We start from the raw sequence: 19,651 nt of genomic DNA, 5'->3' as shown, positions 1-19,651 counted from the left end.
CAGAACAGCACTTAGAGGTTTGAATACTACAATTAAAAGTAAAATACTACCCTTGGGTACGTCATTATTTATCATCACCATTCGATCAATGTCTTCTTGATTTGTAATGTTGTATCACATCTCTCTATGGTCGTTCAAGGATTGGGAGATCCCCAGAGATGCTCCCCCCCCTGATATATGATACATTATGCTCCTGACGGCTTTAAGACGATTCATAATGCTTGTCGCCCACGTATGACCACCATAGCTACCTGAAGCTCTCATTGAGCTCCTGTACTGTTAAATAGATATCTATAAGCCACCTTGTATCGTTTGTTATATTTTGACACACGGCATTGTTTCTTTAACTGTTGTATTTTTTGTTTAGTCATGCTTTAATAAAAATTATTAAAACAAACAAAAAAGTTAAATGCTGAAAATATTTTAAAAAATCATGTACACCAACTGGCGCAGTTGTGTAAAAGTGCAGACATTTCCCCAAGCAACAAACTGATGAGTAGAAAGAAGTGGGGGTTCAACACTTTCTAACATCTTCTAAAAGCCATACTAACAAGAAAGTGACAACGGCATTTAGAAGCATTGCTTGCATTGGAAATGGAAGTTGGCCAGAAGTCAGCGGGATGACCACAAGAACAATTAATGTCAACAGATGAGAACATTGCATTAGCGGATACAGTAGTGCAATGCTGGCATCTGATTTTTAGAAACCAAAATATGGGCAAACTGGCAATAAAAATGAAAGACCATGATGGATGGGTAAATGAAAAGCAGACCGCAGAAAGACCACTATGGAGGGATGTATGGAAAGCAGACAGCAGAAGGACTATTGTGAATTGATATAAGAAAAGCAGGCAGCAGCAAAAGACATACAGATAAACAACTTCCAAAAAAGGTTGGTGACATTAAATGGTACTTTGTATGCATGTCTGTCTATGTAAATATCTCTTGCTTTTGCTGGTAGTAAGCGTATTAATCAATGCTCTTTTTGCAGCATAATTGGATGCAGATTTGTGAGCACTTATGCACCTGCTCAGGGAATGGAGGTGGTCTGCTGGGTCCTCTTCATCTGCTGGACTACGAGGAGCAGCTGTTACATTAACGGTGCTGCAGTAATAACTTAATGGGTACACATCTGCATATGGGGAGGCTTTGTTTGTTTTCACAATGCAATTTATTTTGTTTTTTACTTTTTTTTTTGGAAGCCTAAATCTAAAGAGAAATGGAAGTGTAACTTGCTTCTGTGGTTTCCTTCACTAGATACCTTACTCTCACTGTTGCATCACAGCTCACCTCATATTTGCAGCCCCTGCATATTTTACTTTGAATTTAAGTAGTCATTCTTATGAGGCTCCGGAGCCGATTGTTCCAATCCAGACAATGCGGAGGAGAGCACAGGAACAAGAAGCTTGCAAAGAAAGTTAGTCAATGCATTGGTGAGAGTCTAGGTTTAAAGGAGCATAGCTTTCAAAGGATGCCACAGAGGCAAGTATAAAATATGAATGTGACTTTCCTGTCACAAAACTTTATTGTTTGAAGCTTCTTGGAGCTCTGCTTTAAAACTAAACTCTGGGGGGGGAGAAAAAAATATGTAATCACTGCAAGGGTTATCTGCTCTTTTTGCATGCGGGATGATAATTAAGGTGGTATTCTTGCATTATTTCTCTCTCCCTAGGCAGCCTGTGCATTCCTCCTCTGTCTGATGCTCTGGAATGTGGGTGGGCTGTCAGGGTCCTCCCATACTATGCAGGACTGCTGGTCGGGATGATGTCAGAAATCTGTGATTGGGGGACCAGTTGCATGAAGAGGTGGAAGCCAGCGGGAGCAAGGAATAAGGAAAACATTATTCATCATTCCCTAGGCAAAACATGCAGTTATTCCTTGCGGTAATGAGGGGGACCCACTGCAAGAGTAACAGGGTTATTCACAAAAGGGTGAAGAGTTTGGAGGAGGCAGGCAAAGTGAACAGTCTAGGACAACATAGCAGAACTGGAAAGTGAGCTGGATTGGAGAATTTTTCACAAATCGGCTATTTTGGCCTAGATTGTTCCCTTCTCCTGCCTTCTCCAAACTCTTCACCCTTTTGTGACTAACCCAATATATGTTTTTTACCCAGGAGTTCAGCTCATTAATACATTTTCTTTTTCAGTACCACATTGAGTCCCCTAAAAAATGAATAAAGTTTTGGAGAAATTTAAGACCGATTGCAGAACCGTGATCACACACATGCTCACAGCGGCAAAAGTAAATATTGCAAAACGATGGAGGTCAACCTCTCCTCCAGAACTACGTCAAGTTGTGCAGATGTCAACCTAACCTGCCAAATGGAGTGCATGATAGCCCTTAAAAGCGGGAAATGGGCCAACTAACTGAAAAGCTTAGCAAGTGTGGATTGTCCATTCCAAATATATCGCTGGAAAAATGTAGTGACTGAATCTTTTGATTTGACTTAATGAGTGAGGATCTCTGCTTGTCATCTTATGTTCTTTCTTCCTTCTCCTCTTCACCTATTTCTCAATGCCTTTTGAGTATCTCTACATCTTGATTATTCAACCAAATGCCCTCTCAGGGAATTTGAAAATGCTTTACCCTGCATTCCTACTTTATGTGAATTGTCAATGACTACATGTTAATGTTTTCCTATACCAGTTGTAAAACACAATAAAAATGTATTGAAACATAAATTCTTAGGGTCACCCTTTAAAATTGAAATCTTGAACTCTTAACCTAGCCTAAGCAAAATGTTGTCTGTTGATGCAGTATTGTTAACACACTTTTTGCTTTGCTTTCAATTAACAAGGCCTCCCAGCTATTTTTTTTTGGGTGGGGGGGTAAGAGGCAGGGGGAGCGTTGCCATGCAGCCCATTAATACATACCAGTGTGGCCCGAAGAAATGCAAATTGTCTCTATGTGTTTTGCGTAGCTGCAGGTAAAGGAATTGGAAGGTGATTAAGCATACAATCCAGGGTTTGTTTTCCCATAATATAATGACTTTACCTAATGATTGCAGAGCACATTCGTTCAGAATTACAGACCTAGTGTCTGAAGCACATCCTGGCCATTCAGAGAGGTATGCGGAAAATGTGATTGGAGGGAAATGGATGTGAAATTTTATACTATATAGTTACAGTAGGTATAAGTAGACGGAAACCTGAGACTGCATGTGTCACCAAACAGATAATTGTGGAGGATTCGGATGCTGATGGTTGTGTAGCTGCCGAGGACTCGAACACAAAGCGGATGCTAAAGTGACCTAAGTTAAAAATCTGAAAACATCATACCGCTGTTTCTCTAGTTGATGTTTACTTTTACAGACCTATTCATTATTTTAGTAAAGTAAATAAATATAAAGTTATTAAATATTATATAATGAGCTAGTAAGATCAAGTATTGTCTATTGGCATAGTGTTTGACTTTTGAAGGGACTCGTTCATTCTTCTATGTTAATAAACATAATAAGTTTAAAACCTATAATGTGTTTTATTTATAGGTGCAGTTGGGTAACCAAGTCCATTTTCCTACAGTGTTAATGATTTTTTGCAGGGCCCATTATCTATAACATAGTAAATCTTTCACTTGAGTACATTTTGCTGAAGGTAGACTAGTTTGTAGCAGCACACAATGGCATGGGGAATTTAGAAAAAAAAAAATCTGTGCAATAGCAGGCTTGGATATTTTCTGTTGAGGCTAATAGAGACTGCTAATGGTGTGTTAATGTGTGGGATGAAAATGGTTATTCCTTTTAAGGACAACTTTGGCTGTCTTAGTAAAACTAACAACCCATTTGAATCGACAAGTTACGTACACTTACCATTTTGTCTTGTGCTTAACCATAATGCACTATATGGGCAGATGTTGATGGACCAAATCTTTGACGTCAGGTCCAGAAAAACCGGTTCATGAAGACATGGTTTGATGAGTTTGGTGTGAAGGAACTCAAGCGCACAGAGCCCTGACATCAACCCTTATCAACCTTTTGGAATGCTGACTGTGCACCAGATCTGCTCATCCAATATGATAAATGCTCTGTAGCCTGAATAAGAAGGGAAAGGGATATATCCTCCTAGGAAGTTTTTACTGCTGTATGTTCCCTCTTAGCTGTTAGCTCTTGACACAGCTTACATTAACTTGGTGTTTAAAACTGTTTATGTAGCTCTAGTCATTGCACATTCTCTATTCAGTAAATCCTATTACTGTACGGAAACTGTACTGTACATATAATATATTATATGTAGCATTCACTGATATATATATATAGCGGCTTGTTTCACTTCAGGCTACTGCAACATTGCTATAAACATTTGTTTTCCACAGACAAAACATTGCGATGTCTTTCCCGTGTGATCATTTCAATTGTTTCCATGTTTCAGCTCTTCCCAGAGCATCTTGGCTCACATGAATCTGAAATGTATTTGTGCTATTGTCCAGGAGGACGTGGCAGTGTCTTCCTGGCTCAGAGGATTGCAGAGCTGATTGGTCAGAATCTGTTTTCTAGAAAAGGTCAGGCAAATGTTTTTCTTAGATGAAACTGATTAGTTGCTTTTTTGTGGACTGATAAAGATGCAAGTCTCTAGCAGATCAATGTTTGTTAGGGCTACTAAAAATATCAAGTAACTCTCCGCAACTTGGATAGACTGTTCACAATATTTGAAAGTATGTGCAGAGGTAGCTCCCCGACCCGACACGCTGTCTCTGCTGTATGCAAGCTACTGATCTCTCCCCCTCTGGGAGACTTGAACAGGGAATTTACCCCCCAACAGAGCGAATGTGCTTCCAATTGCCCATAAATCCTCCATGGCTAACCATTCTCAGGAAGCTTGGTACATACTTCTCACATGCTGGTACCAGGTCCCCACCATTTTGCATAAGTTCAATGCTTCTATTTCCCCTACGTGTTGGATATGTGGATTCTGCATAGCAGTATATAGTTTGCTTAGTTGGTAGGTCACCAGAGTAGAACTGTCAAAGCTAACAGTGATTCCAAGATGGTAAGAAAATCTGTCATGAGGCAAACATGGAGACTGACGATTCTAACCTTTTACTGAAAATGTTATTTGCCTAATTGTCATTTAGAGAGTACTTAGTGCTTTGGGTCACTGATGAGTAACAGGCATTCAGAACTTCTTTTCTGATCTCTATGCTTCTTTGTATTGAAATCAGTAGGTTACAAAGTATAGTCTATTTCAGTGATGACTGGGGAAGGGAAAAAGGGAAAATGCTTTCCTCCTGCCTGTTGTAGACTGATCACATCGTTCTCTCAGACTGCATTTGTTGGGCATAGCTGCGGTTACATAACAGGAGTTCAAAGTTTTTATTTTGATGATAAATGGTTATTTTGTCAGGAATTTATTTATGTAAAATTGCATAGTTGGATACCCTGTCACATAAGTAAATGTAAAAGGGTTGAGCAAAGCCTGTACCTTTGTCACAATATCCGGAAATCCGTGCCGGATTTTCCCTTTGCTCCCTGGTTCTGGGTTGTCAGTCTACGGCCTTTCACAAGACTGCAGAAAATCTGCACTCCTCCTTCCCTATTTAATACATACTACCTTACTTGTTGCTTGGAGTGCGACCAACGAGTCTTTTGTCTTGTTTCGTACCCCTTGTTTCTCCTGCGATCCACATGATCCTTTTTCTCTGTGCTTTTGGCTTCCTAGTATCCAGCTGGTATCCCTGTTTAGCATTATCCCCTGCTTCGCTCTTTGTGCCCTGCTTTAACCTAGTTTGTACTTTTGCATATTGCTGCGGACCTTAAATCGCTTTCACCAGTGTGTTGTGAGTCTCCCTATTCTGCTTTCATTGCTTATCTACTTCAGTGTTTTCCCACTCCAGCCATTGTGTGTCTGCTTCCTCCCTTTTACTTGATTTCTTGTACTTCAGCCTACTTTCTCTTGTGTACTGTAGTTCAGTCACTTGCCTTCCAGTGTTTCCTCCTTGTGCTTCGCAGTCACTCCTTTTCTTCTGTGCTTCTCTTACCCTATAGCTGTGGTTGGATTATTTCTTGTACCGCTCACCCCCAGTGTGCATTTACCTGCACTTTGTATACTTCCTTGTTTGCACACCCCATGTGTGCATTTATCTCTTTGTGCTTCTTTTTGTACTTTTACCTTCTCTTATCCTGCTTCTCTTTGTATGCATGTGCAATGCACATCAAAGTCAGTATATAGCAAGTTATTGTTAGATAGAAAAAAAACTGAGCTAGGAATCAAATAACACTCTAAGGCCACATTCACACAGTGATATATTGCGCGATTTCACGCATTTTTGCCACGCGATATCGCGAGAAGTCGCCGGCCAATGATATTCAATGGCGCTGTCTTAGCTCCGTGTCGCGGTCGCTTCTACAGGACCCTTTTTTCAGCGGATTTTGCGCAATTTTGCTTTTTTCTATGGAGCCCGACGGAGAAGGTCGCGCTACCCCGGCCGCTACCCCTGGAACGTCGCCCTGAAAGTCGCGCTATCCCGGCCGCTGCAAAAGGTATGTCGCTACGTGTGAATGGGGCCTAAGAGCAGCTGTGCTTAATAGGTGAGTACACCCAAAATAGGAAAAAAGAAAATAGCACTGCGCTTCAAACTCAAAATATTCCTAAAATAGTATGAAATGTCAAATTGTCACAAAGTGATAAACAATTTTGTGTCATACACAACAACTGTATTGCACAATGCCTGTGCTGATGATGGTAAGAAAAAACTCTTGGTCTAATGGTCTAGACACTATAAACTATAATAAACCTAGAAAAAAAAAACGTGCTAGTACATCTCATAAAATGTGTACATATAGAAAATCCTGTGTTAAATATCACTAGTGATGTACAACTCCCTCTTATTCTACATAACCATATGTGAAGTCCATTTACTTCTTGATGCAATAAAGTCCTTGAAATATATGATGATATATCTTCCAACTTTTATAATATATATATATATAACCAAATCCTCTCCTTTTGTTTTTAATCTGACAATAAATTGGGGTAGATTCCTCCCGACTCTGGCGTATCTTTCCAAAATCATGTAACACCATTCCTCCATCTTCCACCTTCTCTTGTGCTCAGAGAGAGAAAAAAAAAAGGCTTCCCATAGTGTAGTATGTCCAGAATAAATTTATTTAAAACGATTAAAATGCACTTACAATTAAAATAAGGCAATTGAACATGGATTGTGTCCACGGGAGCTCCTGTCTCTGATTGTAATGCTTGCATAGATCCACCCACCTGATGCATTTCATCATTATTGACTTCCTCTGAGGCGACGGTCTGCATACTGCTATATACTATAGCAAGTTATTGCCCGCGATACGCTAAGAGCGCCACAGCCGGGACAGATCCCGACAATACTGTCGAGGTCCACCCAGCTGCGTGAGTGACAGCTGGCTCTGCTTATCTAGAGGCAGAGCCAGCTGTGCCCGCCCCCTCCTTCGTTTGGTTTGTTCCTCCACTCAGCGCTGGAGAATCTGAGAGGGTAGGGGGGAATCCATGCGGGGAGTGGTGACTGACAGTCACCTCTCACTGCAGGGAGACGATCAGGAAGTGAGCGGATCAGTGTATGTTTCTGCTCACTTCCCGAGGACCCAGGACATTTACACTCCTGTAAGTGTTGGCTACCCAGTGGACTCCAAGGGACCATTTCTCAGTATCTAAACAGATAAGTGGCACAGGCAGCAGGAAATTTAAGTATTCTTTGTACTTTAAGGTATGTGCTTTGCTCAACCCTTTTACTTAAGTGACAGGAGCTCTCCTAATGATCGTTCCACTTTAACCCTTTCACTGCCAAGGACGTACGGCATACGGAGCTACAAAAGTGCTTCCAGCTGGCCAGCTCAGTATGCCGTACGGACCTGGCATTTTACAGCTCTACTATAAGCTGATGGTCGCTTTAGCGACCATCTTACAGTTTTATCTTTTAGATTTAGTCAGAAAATAATTTTTTTTGTGCACGGATACTGATTTTGGTGTGTTTTAACAATTGAATTGTGTATTTTTATCGGTTTAATATTAATTTGAGAAACATTTGCGCAATTATCGCAGGGCCTACAAATTTAGTATCACCATCTTTTTATTCTACCGGGCCTGCGCTTTCAGAAAATATATGGTTTGGGGGGTCTTTTACAAACGCTAGCAACGCAGCAGTTGAAAATCAAATCAATAGGGAAAAAAATTGCAGAAAATTCAAAAATGGCTTGGCCAGCTAATTTGAAAAATGTTCCGGAGGGCTTGGCAGCGAAAGGGTTAAAGGTATCAGAACCCAAAAGAAGGCAGCTTTCACTGTCCTTGCTAAAAGCACGCCATCTCATTTCACTGTTATCCAAATGCTTTTACAAGAATAGCCATTTCAGTACAGATTTCCTAATAGAGCTACTGGATGTGGCCATTAAGGCGTCTGTGTACAGCACTTTGTGCGGCAGAAAACATTTGTGATTGCACTTCTCTACAATAACAGGAGCCTGGAGAAAACTAAAGCATTTGCCACGCCTATCTCTATATTTCCTGATTGCTGTGAGTCCTAAAACTACGTGAGTCCTAAAACTACGTATTTTGTTCCACGTTAAAACTGTTTTTGTTTTTAACATCAGGAGGATAAAGATGGCCCCAGAATGAACACAGAGATGAAGAGGCTGAGGTTGTTTAAAAGATGCAGACCCCCTGACTGAAGGCTATTCATTCAGCTTCTGATTGCAGCAACAGGTAAGTGTATTTGCAACAGGTTATTAGAAGAGCTACGGAAAAATAGATTTAAGGCAATGCTGAGTCTATGTAGGGAAGCTGTGTCTATGGGATTGTGCTATGACTCCCAGCTAACAATGACACAACTGCATGTTAAAGATCTCTTGTCAGGGATTTTAACCATGCCTTGCTCTTTCCAAAACTAGAAAAAAACTTTGGCTTTGGATATGTTTTAAAAGACCCATTCCAGGCAAAATATAAATCCCCTCCCACCCCCCTCTAGTCCATCCTGAAAGGTGTATTGGGTTTTTTTTTCTCATCTGATGAAACAAGTTCTACTCACCTAAGTCTCCTGTCCAGGTCCCTCGCTGGCACCTTTTTCAGGTGACCGCTAATCTAGAGCTACAGATGGTCCCTTGCTAGGCTGGACCCTGATTATCCCCTTGAGATGATGTCACTCCTATTGCGGATCCTGAGAGGACACCGCCACTGGACAGCCAATAGGAAGTGTCTATATCACACAGGCAGTTATGTGGGCACCCAAAAAAATTATGAGGTCACCAGCACATAAAGGTCCACTTCATTGATCTGTCTTTTTACTGACGCTTAGATGAACATGGTGTTTATCTAAATGTCAATAAAAGACAGAGCAATGAAGTGGACCTTGGTGTGCTGGTGACCTCATCATCTCCTTTTAGTCTTAGGACGCCATCCGTTGGCCATTTCAGCACCCATTTAGGCTACACATTAGGATATGTCGTTTTGGAGTGCGATGAAATACCTCTAAATGCTAGACTCCCATAGAAAGACCCCACCAGAAATAAAGAAAAGATCTGGCCAGGAGCACCGTGTGACTGCAACTTTAGGTGAGTAAAAAAAGGTAATTTTGTATGTTTGGTTTTTTTTTGTTTTTTTTTTTTTAAATCCAGCGATCAGTTAGAGGGTGGTGGGAGGTAGGTGTGGGATGGTAGTTACTATTATCTTTAACCGCTTCATTGTAAAAAAACGTCCTGTCCTGAAGCGGTTACACCAAGAACACGGCTTCTGCTGAGAGTATGTTTCCATAGTTTTCTGTAAATGTTCCTAATTGCTTTTTGACACTTCGTAAGGTTATGGGTTTTGATTCACTAGTTATTTAATGTTGTATTCAACAAATAGTAGCTTGTCGTGGATATGATTTATTCTCGGGGCAAATAGTTAGTAGCACTGAATGTCCATTTTGTATATTTAAGATGTGTATTATTACTCAGAATCTAGTGTAAATATTTTTTTTTCTATTTGCCCTGTTCTCTGCTTCCTTACAGGCAGCTCCTCTTACTTGTCATTGCCTTTCTAAGCAAACAGTGATAAATACACTTGGTCCCAAAAGCAGAAACATATTTGGATGTAAATTTTAGAGAAGTCTGGAAAGAAAAATTACAAAATTGGGTTACAAAAACAGATTTACTTGAGTTATAATCTCTGTGTTAGTGTAATGTGCACAGTGAACATTGAGGGCACGATCATTGCGTGTTTTGTTTGCTTATTTTTAAGGTATTGTATAACTTTAAACTACAGAACTTACAATCAAAGAATGACCAAGAATGATAATTTGATAAAGACTCGTAGACCGAATTAAATTCGATACCACACCCATACTAGAAGAAAAAGGTTAGCGTGCATCCATATAGCATAATGCTAGAGAAACTGACATGGACACAAGTGCGTCTGTATAGCAGTTTCTACTTCATTCGAATAAAATACTGATATTTATTGACCTAATCATTAATAATGTATTCTAGGCGTTTCTAGGTGTTAACGACTCATTAAAATATGTATTAGATATATTGTGAAATAAAATTGTTTTAAAACTAAAGTTAAGTGTCCTTGGCACAACATAATTAATGTCGGCCAGATATAGCCTAAACAAAACCACAAGTTCCCAAACCAAGGATACAAAGCGATAATATACAAGTTAAACTATAGTGTGCTAAAGGTTGATATAAGTTAAAGTGGTGCTCTGTAGGGAGATACAGAGCGTCTCCCAACTGGCCGGGGTACCTCCAGTCTTCTCCATCAGGAGGTTCATTCCCTTCAATAAAAATACATCCTCTGGTGACACAAGTGTGCTTTCTAGGCAGGGGGTTACTGATAAAGGCATAATATGCATGTAAACCTAAAATCGTATTTAAATTATAGCCAAATTGGGCAACCATTTTATGTCTATTAGTACTAGTATACACCGAAATAATTTTTTTTAGACCGAACCGAAATGAAAAGGTTTGTCAGGCCAAAGCCAAAAATTACTTTTTTTCCCCCAAACTTTTTAGATTATTTTTTAATATTTCTATTTATTTTTTTTACTGTTGGGGACTGTGGGGAAATATCAGGGGTCTAAACAGACCCCTGATATTTCCCTTTTTAAAATAGAAAAAAAGAACGAGGACTCAAGTCCTAAATTTCTTTTTCTGCAGCCCCTGTTACGAATGAACAGGAAGCCTCTATACTGAGTGCTCCTTTTCAATTCATAAACTGTGGAGATTGTATCAGTTGCTATGTCTACAATCATGAATGAACAGAAAGTGATGTAGAGCACTTCCTGTTCATTCATAACTGGAGACACAGTAGCCTTACTATGTATCCTATTACTGTTGTATTATAAAAACTGATTGCCAAGTGTTTGTGCTCCACTCTCCATCCTGACAGCTCCACCTGTCACAGGATGCCGAGCTTTCCTGCCACACAGCCCCGTTTGGCTTCCTGACAGCCGTCTTCTCCCTGCACCACCCTGCTCAGCCTCCTGACAGCTTCTCTCCTCCTCATTGGACGCCGACAGCTGGATTGGCTCTGTGCCCCCTCTGAACCCTGCTGCCGTCACAGACACTGGAAAGCAGCGGGGATCAGAGGGGACACAGATCAGCACCCAGCGGGGAGGAGATAAGCTAGAGATGCACTGCATTTCCGGAAGCATTTTGACCCATTTTGGTACTATCTGCATTTTGCCCATAGTACTATTTTTGGCCAAAGTTTTGGTGCATCCCTAATTAGTGTCTTTATGTTTTATCATTGACCATGGCAGAATTAATGGGGAAAAGATTCCCGTCTGACAAAGGGTAGCTACATGGAGACTTGTCCACTGATACAAATCTGAACTCCAGGCAGATATAAAAGACACAAATAATACAACTCTATATTAATAAAATATTAAATTTATTATTTAAATGTAACTAGTGTAAGTACCTCAATTTGATTTGAAATTAGCCTCTTGCAATTCCCTGCACTGCAGCACTGAGATTTGGAGAGGGTTGGGCAGGACTGAAAGCTAATCATTTGTGCTGCATGATTCGATTATTGCCCCTGGACACAGACAGATTGCATCCAGGCGCAATCATCTATGTTTAACCGCAGGTATTCCTTCTATCTACGACTGCATGTGGACAGCCATGGACCTATGTGGTTACTGTCAACCTGTCATTCACTTGAACAGGCAGAGCGGCCACAGCTGTACGGACCCACCTGTGATTTCTGCTGCAAAAATCCACAGCCACATTTATTAGGACCATGTGTATGTGGCCTAAGGCACATCTAAGAGGTGCTGGGATTTCAACACTTATTTGTACAAAACTGTAAAGAGCTGCCTGGCACTAGTAAGGCAGCTCCCATGAAACAGGAATATCCTCCAATGGGTAGAATGTCCATTGAAGTATAAGCAATCAAAAGGAGCGCCAGAGCAACTGATGAGTCCAAATCATATAAAACAGCCAACGTGTTTTGGGGCCTTCGTGGATTAAAGAGGAACTCCAGGAATTGTAAAAGTTAAGCCTTGCAGTGGGGCTACCCACGCACTGCAAAGATTAACTGCTCGTTTTGGTCTGGGGCCTTAATAAAGAAGATATACTCACCTGATCCTCGGTCTTGCAACAGTCAGTGCTCACCTCACACACACACACACACACACACACACACACCCTTTAGCGGTAGAATGTCCCTCGGCATCCTCACATTTAATGCACTTCCATTAGAGGTGATGACATTACAAGTCCTTGGACCGCTGGCGAGTATATCTTCTTTATTTTAGCCCCTAGACCAAAAGAGCAGTTAACCTTTTCAGTTTTAACCCCCCACTGCAAGGGTTAATTTTTATAATTCCTGAAGTTCCTCTATAAGGTCAAATCAGAACTTTAAATGGACTAAGTGCAAGCTTTACTATATTGACCTATCTGGGTTGTATATAAAAAAAATTATAGGAGTCAGTTACCAGATATGCCAGTGTTGGTGGCAGTAGCTGTCTGGCTGTGTAAATCTCAGGACTTGATGGATGAAAAATCTTTTGGAAGGTGAAGTAGCTCCCTCTGTGTATTTAGGTGTGTGTCTGGAGTTCAGATTATAGACTATTGAGAAAAACAAACCGGTTTGCTTACAATGTTGTGCCAGTTAAAAAAAGCAAAGAAAAAGGTTTATGTACCATATACTCTGACATTATCTTGATGGTCATGTCAAAATGACAAGCTAATAAGTATAAAAAGCTTAATGCACTATGATATGATTTCCCTAAAAAAAATACACCATTAATTTTTACACTTTCTTTGTTACAGCTATCTTCGCCGAAAGTCATGATAACTGTCACAGAGCTGAGGTTTTTGGCGGATGCCCAGACATCTTACCATATTCTGAAGCCATGGTGGGATGTGTTTTGGTATTACATCACTATGGTCATGTTGATGATAGCTGTGCTGGCAGGTGCATTACAACTTACACAAAGCCGAATGCTTTGTCTTCCCTGCAAAGCAGAAGTGGACAATCAGTGCACACATCCCTTAGGGCAAGTAATCGCAAGAATTAGTTTGCCAGGTGGTTTCTATGGGAAAGTAAGTAACTCCACAGGAATACGGACTGATTTGGACCGCCAACAATATTCCTATATCGATGCCGTGTGCTATGAGAAACAGCTTCACTGGTTTACAAAATTCTTCCCTTATCTGGTGTTTCTTCACACTATTATATTTGCCATCTGCAGCAATTTCTGGCTTCACTACCCTAGCACAAGTTCCAGACTGGAACACTTTGTTTCCATTCTCTATAAATGTTTTGATTCCCCCTGGACAACTCGAGCCTTATCAGAGACTGTTGCAGAACAAACTGTGATTAACCAGACACGGAAAAGGTCACGCCTACTGACTTCCTTATCTTCCAATGCCGAAGACACAGACACTGCAAAACAGCCTCTACAGTCTGGGGTTGAAGCCACTGCAGTGGAAGAAGATGTTTCAGCTGTGTTAGACAAGAAAGAAGGAGAACAAGCCAAAGCTTTATTCGAAAAAGTACGCCGCTTCCGCCTTCATGTTGAGCAAAAAGACATCATCTATAGGCTATACCTGAAACAGATCATTGTTAAAGTCATTGCACTACTTATAATTATTTCATATGTTTCATATTTTTTGATGCATATAACTTTTGAAGTTGACTGCGTAGTTGATATTCAAGCTTTCACAGGATACAAGAGATATCAGTGTGTTTATTCTCTTGCTGCAATTTTCAAGCTTTTGGCAACATTTTATGTCCTTCTTGTTCTTTTGTATGGGTTTGCTTGCTTTTATAGTCTCTGGTGGATGCTAAGAAGTTCATTAAAACAATATTCATTTGAAGCCGTCAGAGAAAAGAGTAATTACAGCGATATCCCAGATGTCCAAAATGATTTTGCATTTATGCTTCACCTAGCTGACCAGTATGATCCACTGTATTCCAAGCGGTTCTCCATATTTTTGTCTGAGGTTAGTGAGAACAAACTAAAACAGATTAACCTGAACAATGAATGGACTGTGGAGATGCTGCGGAACAAGCTAACCCGAAATTCCAAGGACAAAGTAGAACTTCATCTTTTCATGCTGAGTGGGTTGCCAGACAATGTCTTTGACCTCAGTGAAATAGAAGTTCTGAAGTTAGAACTCATACAAGATGCCAAACTTACACCAATGATCACTCAGTTGGTCATCCTCAAGGAACTTCATATTTACCACTCAACTCTTACTGTAGATCTACAAGCCCTGAGCTTTCTAGCGGAAAACCTTGAAACGATGCATCTGAAGTTTACTTCCTTTGAGAAGGTTCCATCTTGGATTTTTCATTTGAAGAACCTAAAAGAACTGTATCTAGCAGGACCTCTTGATGATCACAACTTTTCACAAATTGAAGGTCTCCAGGACTTAAAGAATCTGATCACTCTTTCCTTGAAGAGTTGTATTCCCCGGATTCCTCCTGTAGTTACTGACATGTTGCCATTTCTGGAGAAGCTTAGTGTTAACAATGAAGGAAATAGACTGTTGATATTAATAAGTCTGAAAAAGATGATAAACCTCACCAGCTTAGAACTAGTTAACTGTGACCTAGAAAGAATTCCACATTCCATTTTCAGTCTAACTGAACTACGAGAAATTGACTTTAAAGGAAATAATTTTAAGACTGTTGAGGAAATTATTAGCTTTCAGCATCTGCACAAACTGACTTGCCTAAAGTTGTGGCACAACTCCATTGCCTACATTCCACTTCAGATTGGTGCACTAGCCAACTTAGAGCAGCTGTACTTAAACCATAACAATATTGAAATGGTTCCACTTCAACTCTTTTTGTGCAACAAGCTGCGTGTCTTGGACCTCAGTTACAACAATTTAACTTTCATCCCTGAGGAAATCCAACATTTAAAGAATCTCCAGTATTTTGCTGTAACAAAAAACAACGTAAGTAGTTTTTCACCATAGACCTTTGTTTTTCTTTACTATTTACTTTTGGATTTATAATAAATGGTAAGTAAACTACTAAAATGTACTGGAAGTAAAGTAAAATCTTGCATTTTGCCTACAGACATGTTGATGTTCTAAAAAAATATATAATGAGACTAACCTGAAAAATGTGTCTGTTGTCTGCAAGTTAAATGCCATTTGGTATTTTTTTTGTACAGTTAGTTTATTGGTGTTTAAAATACACACATTTTAAACCAAAATGATATCCCATTTAGGAGTTTGATATAGATTAGTTTGGATTTAGGATTACTTGTTTAAATAGATCCAGCTTTATATGAATAGTAGGGCAAATGTTTTGAACATTATCAGGGTTATTCACAAAAAGGTTAAGAGTTTGGAGAAGGCCAGAGGAGTGAACAATCTAGGACAACATAGCTGAACTGGAAAGTGAGCTCAATGGGTGAATTTTTCCAAATCAGCTATTTTGTTCTAGAGTGTTCACTTCTCCAAACTCCACCCTTTTATGAATAACCCTGTGTATCTCTGTATACCTACCCGAGAGGCCAATAATTTTAGTTTTTGGAAAACATATTATACTTAATGACTAATTGATAGCTTGTGTTTAAATGTGGACTTTCTATATGTTTGTGAAACTCCCATTTCAGTTGCATTGTTCAATAGGTTACTTGCCCTCAAGGGAGCCATATATTTTGATGTGGAGACATTTTACTCTTGTGTAGCTCATAAACAAGGCTTTGTGCAAAAGGACGCAAAATTTCAAGCTTTTTTTTTTCTGCTTGAAATTCTGCAATTCTTGACACATAAAATGTTTGTGTTTTCATAGAATCAACTACCTCCCAGGTGCCAGGTTTAGCAATGATCAAAATGTGTGCTTTATTTACATGCACACCTGTACCTAGGGTGGTGGGAATGTTCTATTTTTTTCATGTTTATTCAACCTATTTATGTCATGTTCCTTGAAAGGATTGGAAGAGTTCTGTAGCATATCAAATATGAAAAGCCCAACTCCAGCTACCAGACAGTGAGTTGGTCACGTAATGATGCGTGAGCGCCATTTTCTTCAGAATCACTTGGTGTCCAGGCCAGCGTGATGATGCTCTCCTCCCAGGGGGGTATGTTTTTATAATGGTTTAGGCTTACAGGAAGTTGGCTAGATGACACTAAATGCCAAGAACCAACAATGGATCACAAAGCTGTGGGGGGATAGTTACACAGAGAAGGTGAGTATTGTAGTGGAAACTGTGTTTTTATTTTTTATTTTAATGCTGCTGGGCATTTGTCGGCTTTCAAAAAAAGGTGGATATGGGTTTTAAAGGGGACCTTTACACCCAAAAATCAAACGATGCATCCCTCTATGTATGATGATTAATAATAACATTGACATGTCAGGTGTAAAATGCTGTGATTTTTAAAATACTTACACTTACAGAGCATTCACTTCCTGCTTTGAAAGGGAAAATTGACTTTAGTTTGCCAAAGCAATGCACACTGGGATTGCCTTGTCATCAGGAGAGCATTGCTTGAAAATCTCATCTGAAATCTCAGGGAATGGCGTTTTCCTCCCCTGAGATGATGTGCATGGTCACATGTCCTAGTCACATGTCTAGTCACATGTGCCAGAAATCTAGGAAGTAATAGGAGAGCTAGTAATCTGCCCTTAGTAAACATGGCCACTGTCGGAAGACTGGGGAAGAAAAGAGAAAGAAGGTATGCAAAGAATACAAAGCCTGCAATTATCTAGAAGTATGTGTTTGTAGATTGTCATTACCAAACATTTCTAGAGGTGTGTTTGATTTTATTTAAAGATATGGGTAAAGGTCCACTTAAATGATGCATCATTGTCTGAGTAGAGTTTTTATGTTGTGATGCACTCAACAACTTTTGCAATTTATGAGCACGTCTTCCATAGTGAGCACATTATGAACACATCATTTATAGTAATGATGGTAATTAGTACTCTGCCTGCCTGTGTCTACATAGGACCACGCAGAAACTGATGCCTTTACCATTAACTCCAGAGATTCTAGAAGAGTGAACTCTTATGCTAACCATACACATATACATTTCTTTCATCAGCCTGCAAGCTGAACTAGAGAAGCGTAAATGGAGGAATTTCCAATGTTATGCTGGGCACACACCTTACAACCATCGCAAGACTTTTGTCTTGAGATGGTTGTAAGGTAATTAAAAAAACGTACGATCTGCCTATCTTGGACAGGCAGATCGTACTTGCGTTGATCGCAAGCCGCACCCCCCTGAGGGGTGGGCTTCCGATGACCGCAATGCCGAACGGGCAGTGTGCGCTTGCGCACACCGGCCCGTCCGGCTTTTATCTTACGAACATGCTACACACCCGCCGTACGTCGTATGATGCTCAGCAGGTTTTCGTGCAATCTTACAGTAGTAGAGGTCGCACGGCTTCCACACACCTTACGATAATCGTACAATCGCGGGATTTCCCCCAATTATCGTACGATTATCGCAAGGTGTGTGGGCACTTTTAGCTTTTGCATTCACACACCAGCAATACCCGTGGCTGCCTGAATACCTAAACAATGACTGCATCTGTAATATACAGTATAGTGTCTATAGTGTAATATATAGTGCCCAATCATTAAATAGAATATCTACAAATAATTCACGTGATGTAATTGAGAGTGTGTTTTCTCTTTTGCACAGCCGCTTTTAGTGATTAGGGTATAAGGATAGATTAGGAGCGCGGACATGTTTTAATATAGTTATTGAATGATGAATTAATTTAGGTTTTAATACTGCCCATGTCACTATTTGTCCTGGTAAACATTGTCAAAGGGACAGAAAGTGATTGTGAAATCCAACATTTTAAACTTGTCTTTGGATCGGGGAAAGCGGAAATCTTCCAATGGAGACACCTGTTCTAGTGACAACTGTCCTAAGTGACTGTCATTTTCCCTCACTTTGGAGAGAGCTCTTCTCATGTCTTGGATTTCCGGGACTGGAAATAAAGGGAAATCTTACCATAAGGACACAGGTGACAAAAAACGAAATCTAAAACGTTTTGACTAGATTCACTTTAAAGCTAACCTGTGCTTTGCCCCTCAGGACAAACAAAGAGATTCACTTTATTCCACTTATCCCCAGCAACATTTTTTTTCCTTTTACTCTGTTCTGCATCGGTAAAACATGTGTTTGCTTAAAAATTACCCTTTCAACACAGAGTCACTTGTAAACTAAGCATGTCAAAATAAGAGCATCTATACTTACCTTTCTGGCAGCCCATGTCTTCAAATTCTGACTTTTTCTGATCACCCAGCTGCTGCAGATATTTGAGTGTTCAATACCTGCTTCCCGTCACACGCAGTGGTTCCTCCTGCCAGATCTTTTTTCTTAAAGTGACATATGAGTTGGCAAGAGGAAATTCATGCGTAAGTTACAGGCCACTTTAAATATAGTTTTAATTTAAAAGAAAAATATGATAAAATAATGTCTGCTGAAATTATGCTACCTATCTATGTCTCCAACTCTGAGCCTGGCTTTAATCACTAACTTCCTTGTCTTTTTCTTTTTTTTTTTTCTTTGCAGATTGAGACATTGCCGGATGGGCTGTTTAAATGTAGCAAGCTTCAGTATTTGTTGTTGGGAAAAAACAGTCTGGCCAGCCTTTCCACACAAGTCGGTGACCTGACAAACCTTATTAAGATTGAGCTGGTAGGAAACCAGATTGAAACTCTTCCTCCTGATCTCGAGTGCTGCCAGTCTTTGAAACCAAGCTGCATCCTTGTGGAATCCAATGTCTTGCATACCCTCCCATCATATGCAAAGGAGAAATTCAAATCTTCTCATAGATAAGAATCTAGAAAGTTAAGGATTGGTATTATTTTTATTTCTGTTCTAAAATCAAAAATGAAATAACAGAAACATATTTTTTTGGGTGCAAATTCCACTTCCTGTGAAATGAAAAACAGTGATATGTTTTTATATGTTCAACCATCATGTAAAAATGCATCCCGTTTTCTCCAAAACAAAGCAGTGGCTGTAATGTAGACTGATTTTACACCTCACTACACACCATGGAAGATTAACGGTTTTCAAAAAATATTGCCTCTAAAAAGACTAATTTCACAAGAAGATGACTGTATAAAACCTGCAACCAAAATTGTGGTGGTAATTAAATTAGCAGATAGAAGAGGCTTTATTGTTTTTAGTAACAGAAAAGAGGCCAGAAGAGTCCAGGGACCTCCATATTGTCAGACACCAAATAATATACACTATATTACC

General features: G+C 39.8%; 1 protein-coding gene across 1 annotated transcript in view; it reads left to right on the top strand.

Annotated features, from left to right (window-relative positions):
• Positions 1–19,235, top strand: part of LRRC8B (leucine rich repeat containing 8 family member B) — a 30,537-nt gene extending 11,302 nt beyond the window's left edge. The window contains exons 2-4 of the mRNA XM_018561402.1: positions 8,567–8,678; positions 13,232–15,370; positions 18,956–19,235. Of these exons, the coding sequence (XP_018416904.1) occupies positions 13,250–15,370; positions 18,956–19,222 (2,388 nt within the window). The 5' untranslated portion in view covers positions 8,567–8,678; positions 13,232–13,249 and the 3' untranslated portion in view covers positions 19,223–19,235. The remainder of the gene's footprint in view (positions 1–8,566; positions 8,679–13,231; positions 15,371–18,955) is intronic.
• The last annotated feature ends 416 nt before the right edge of the window (positions 19,236–19,651 follow it).

Source organism: Nanorana parkeri, unplaced genomic scaffold (genome assembly GCF_000935625.1).
Source record: "Nanorana parkeri isolate BGI_ZX_2015 unplaced genomic scaffold, ASM93562v1 scaffold521, whole genome shotgun sequence".
Lineage (NCBI taxonomy): Eukaryota > Metazoa > Chordata > Amphibia > Anura > Dicroglossidae > Nanorana > Nanorana parkeri.
The sequence above is the reverse complement of the archived record's forward strand: the minus strand, read 5'-3'. Positions and strand labels throughout refer to the sequence as shown.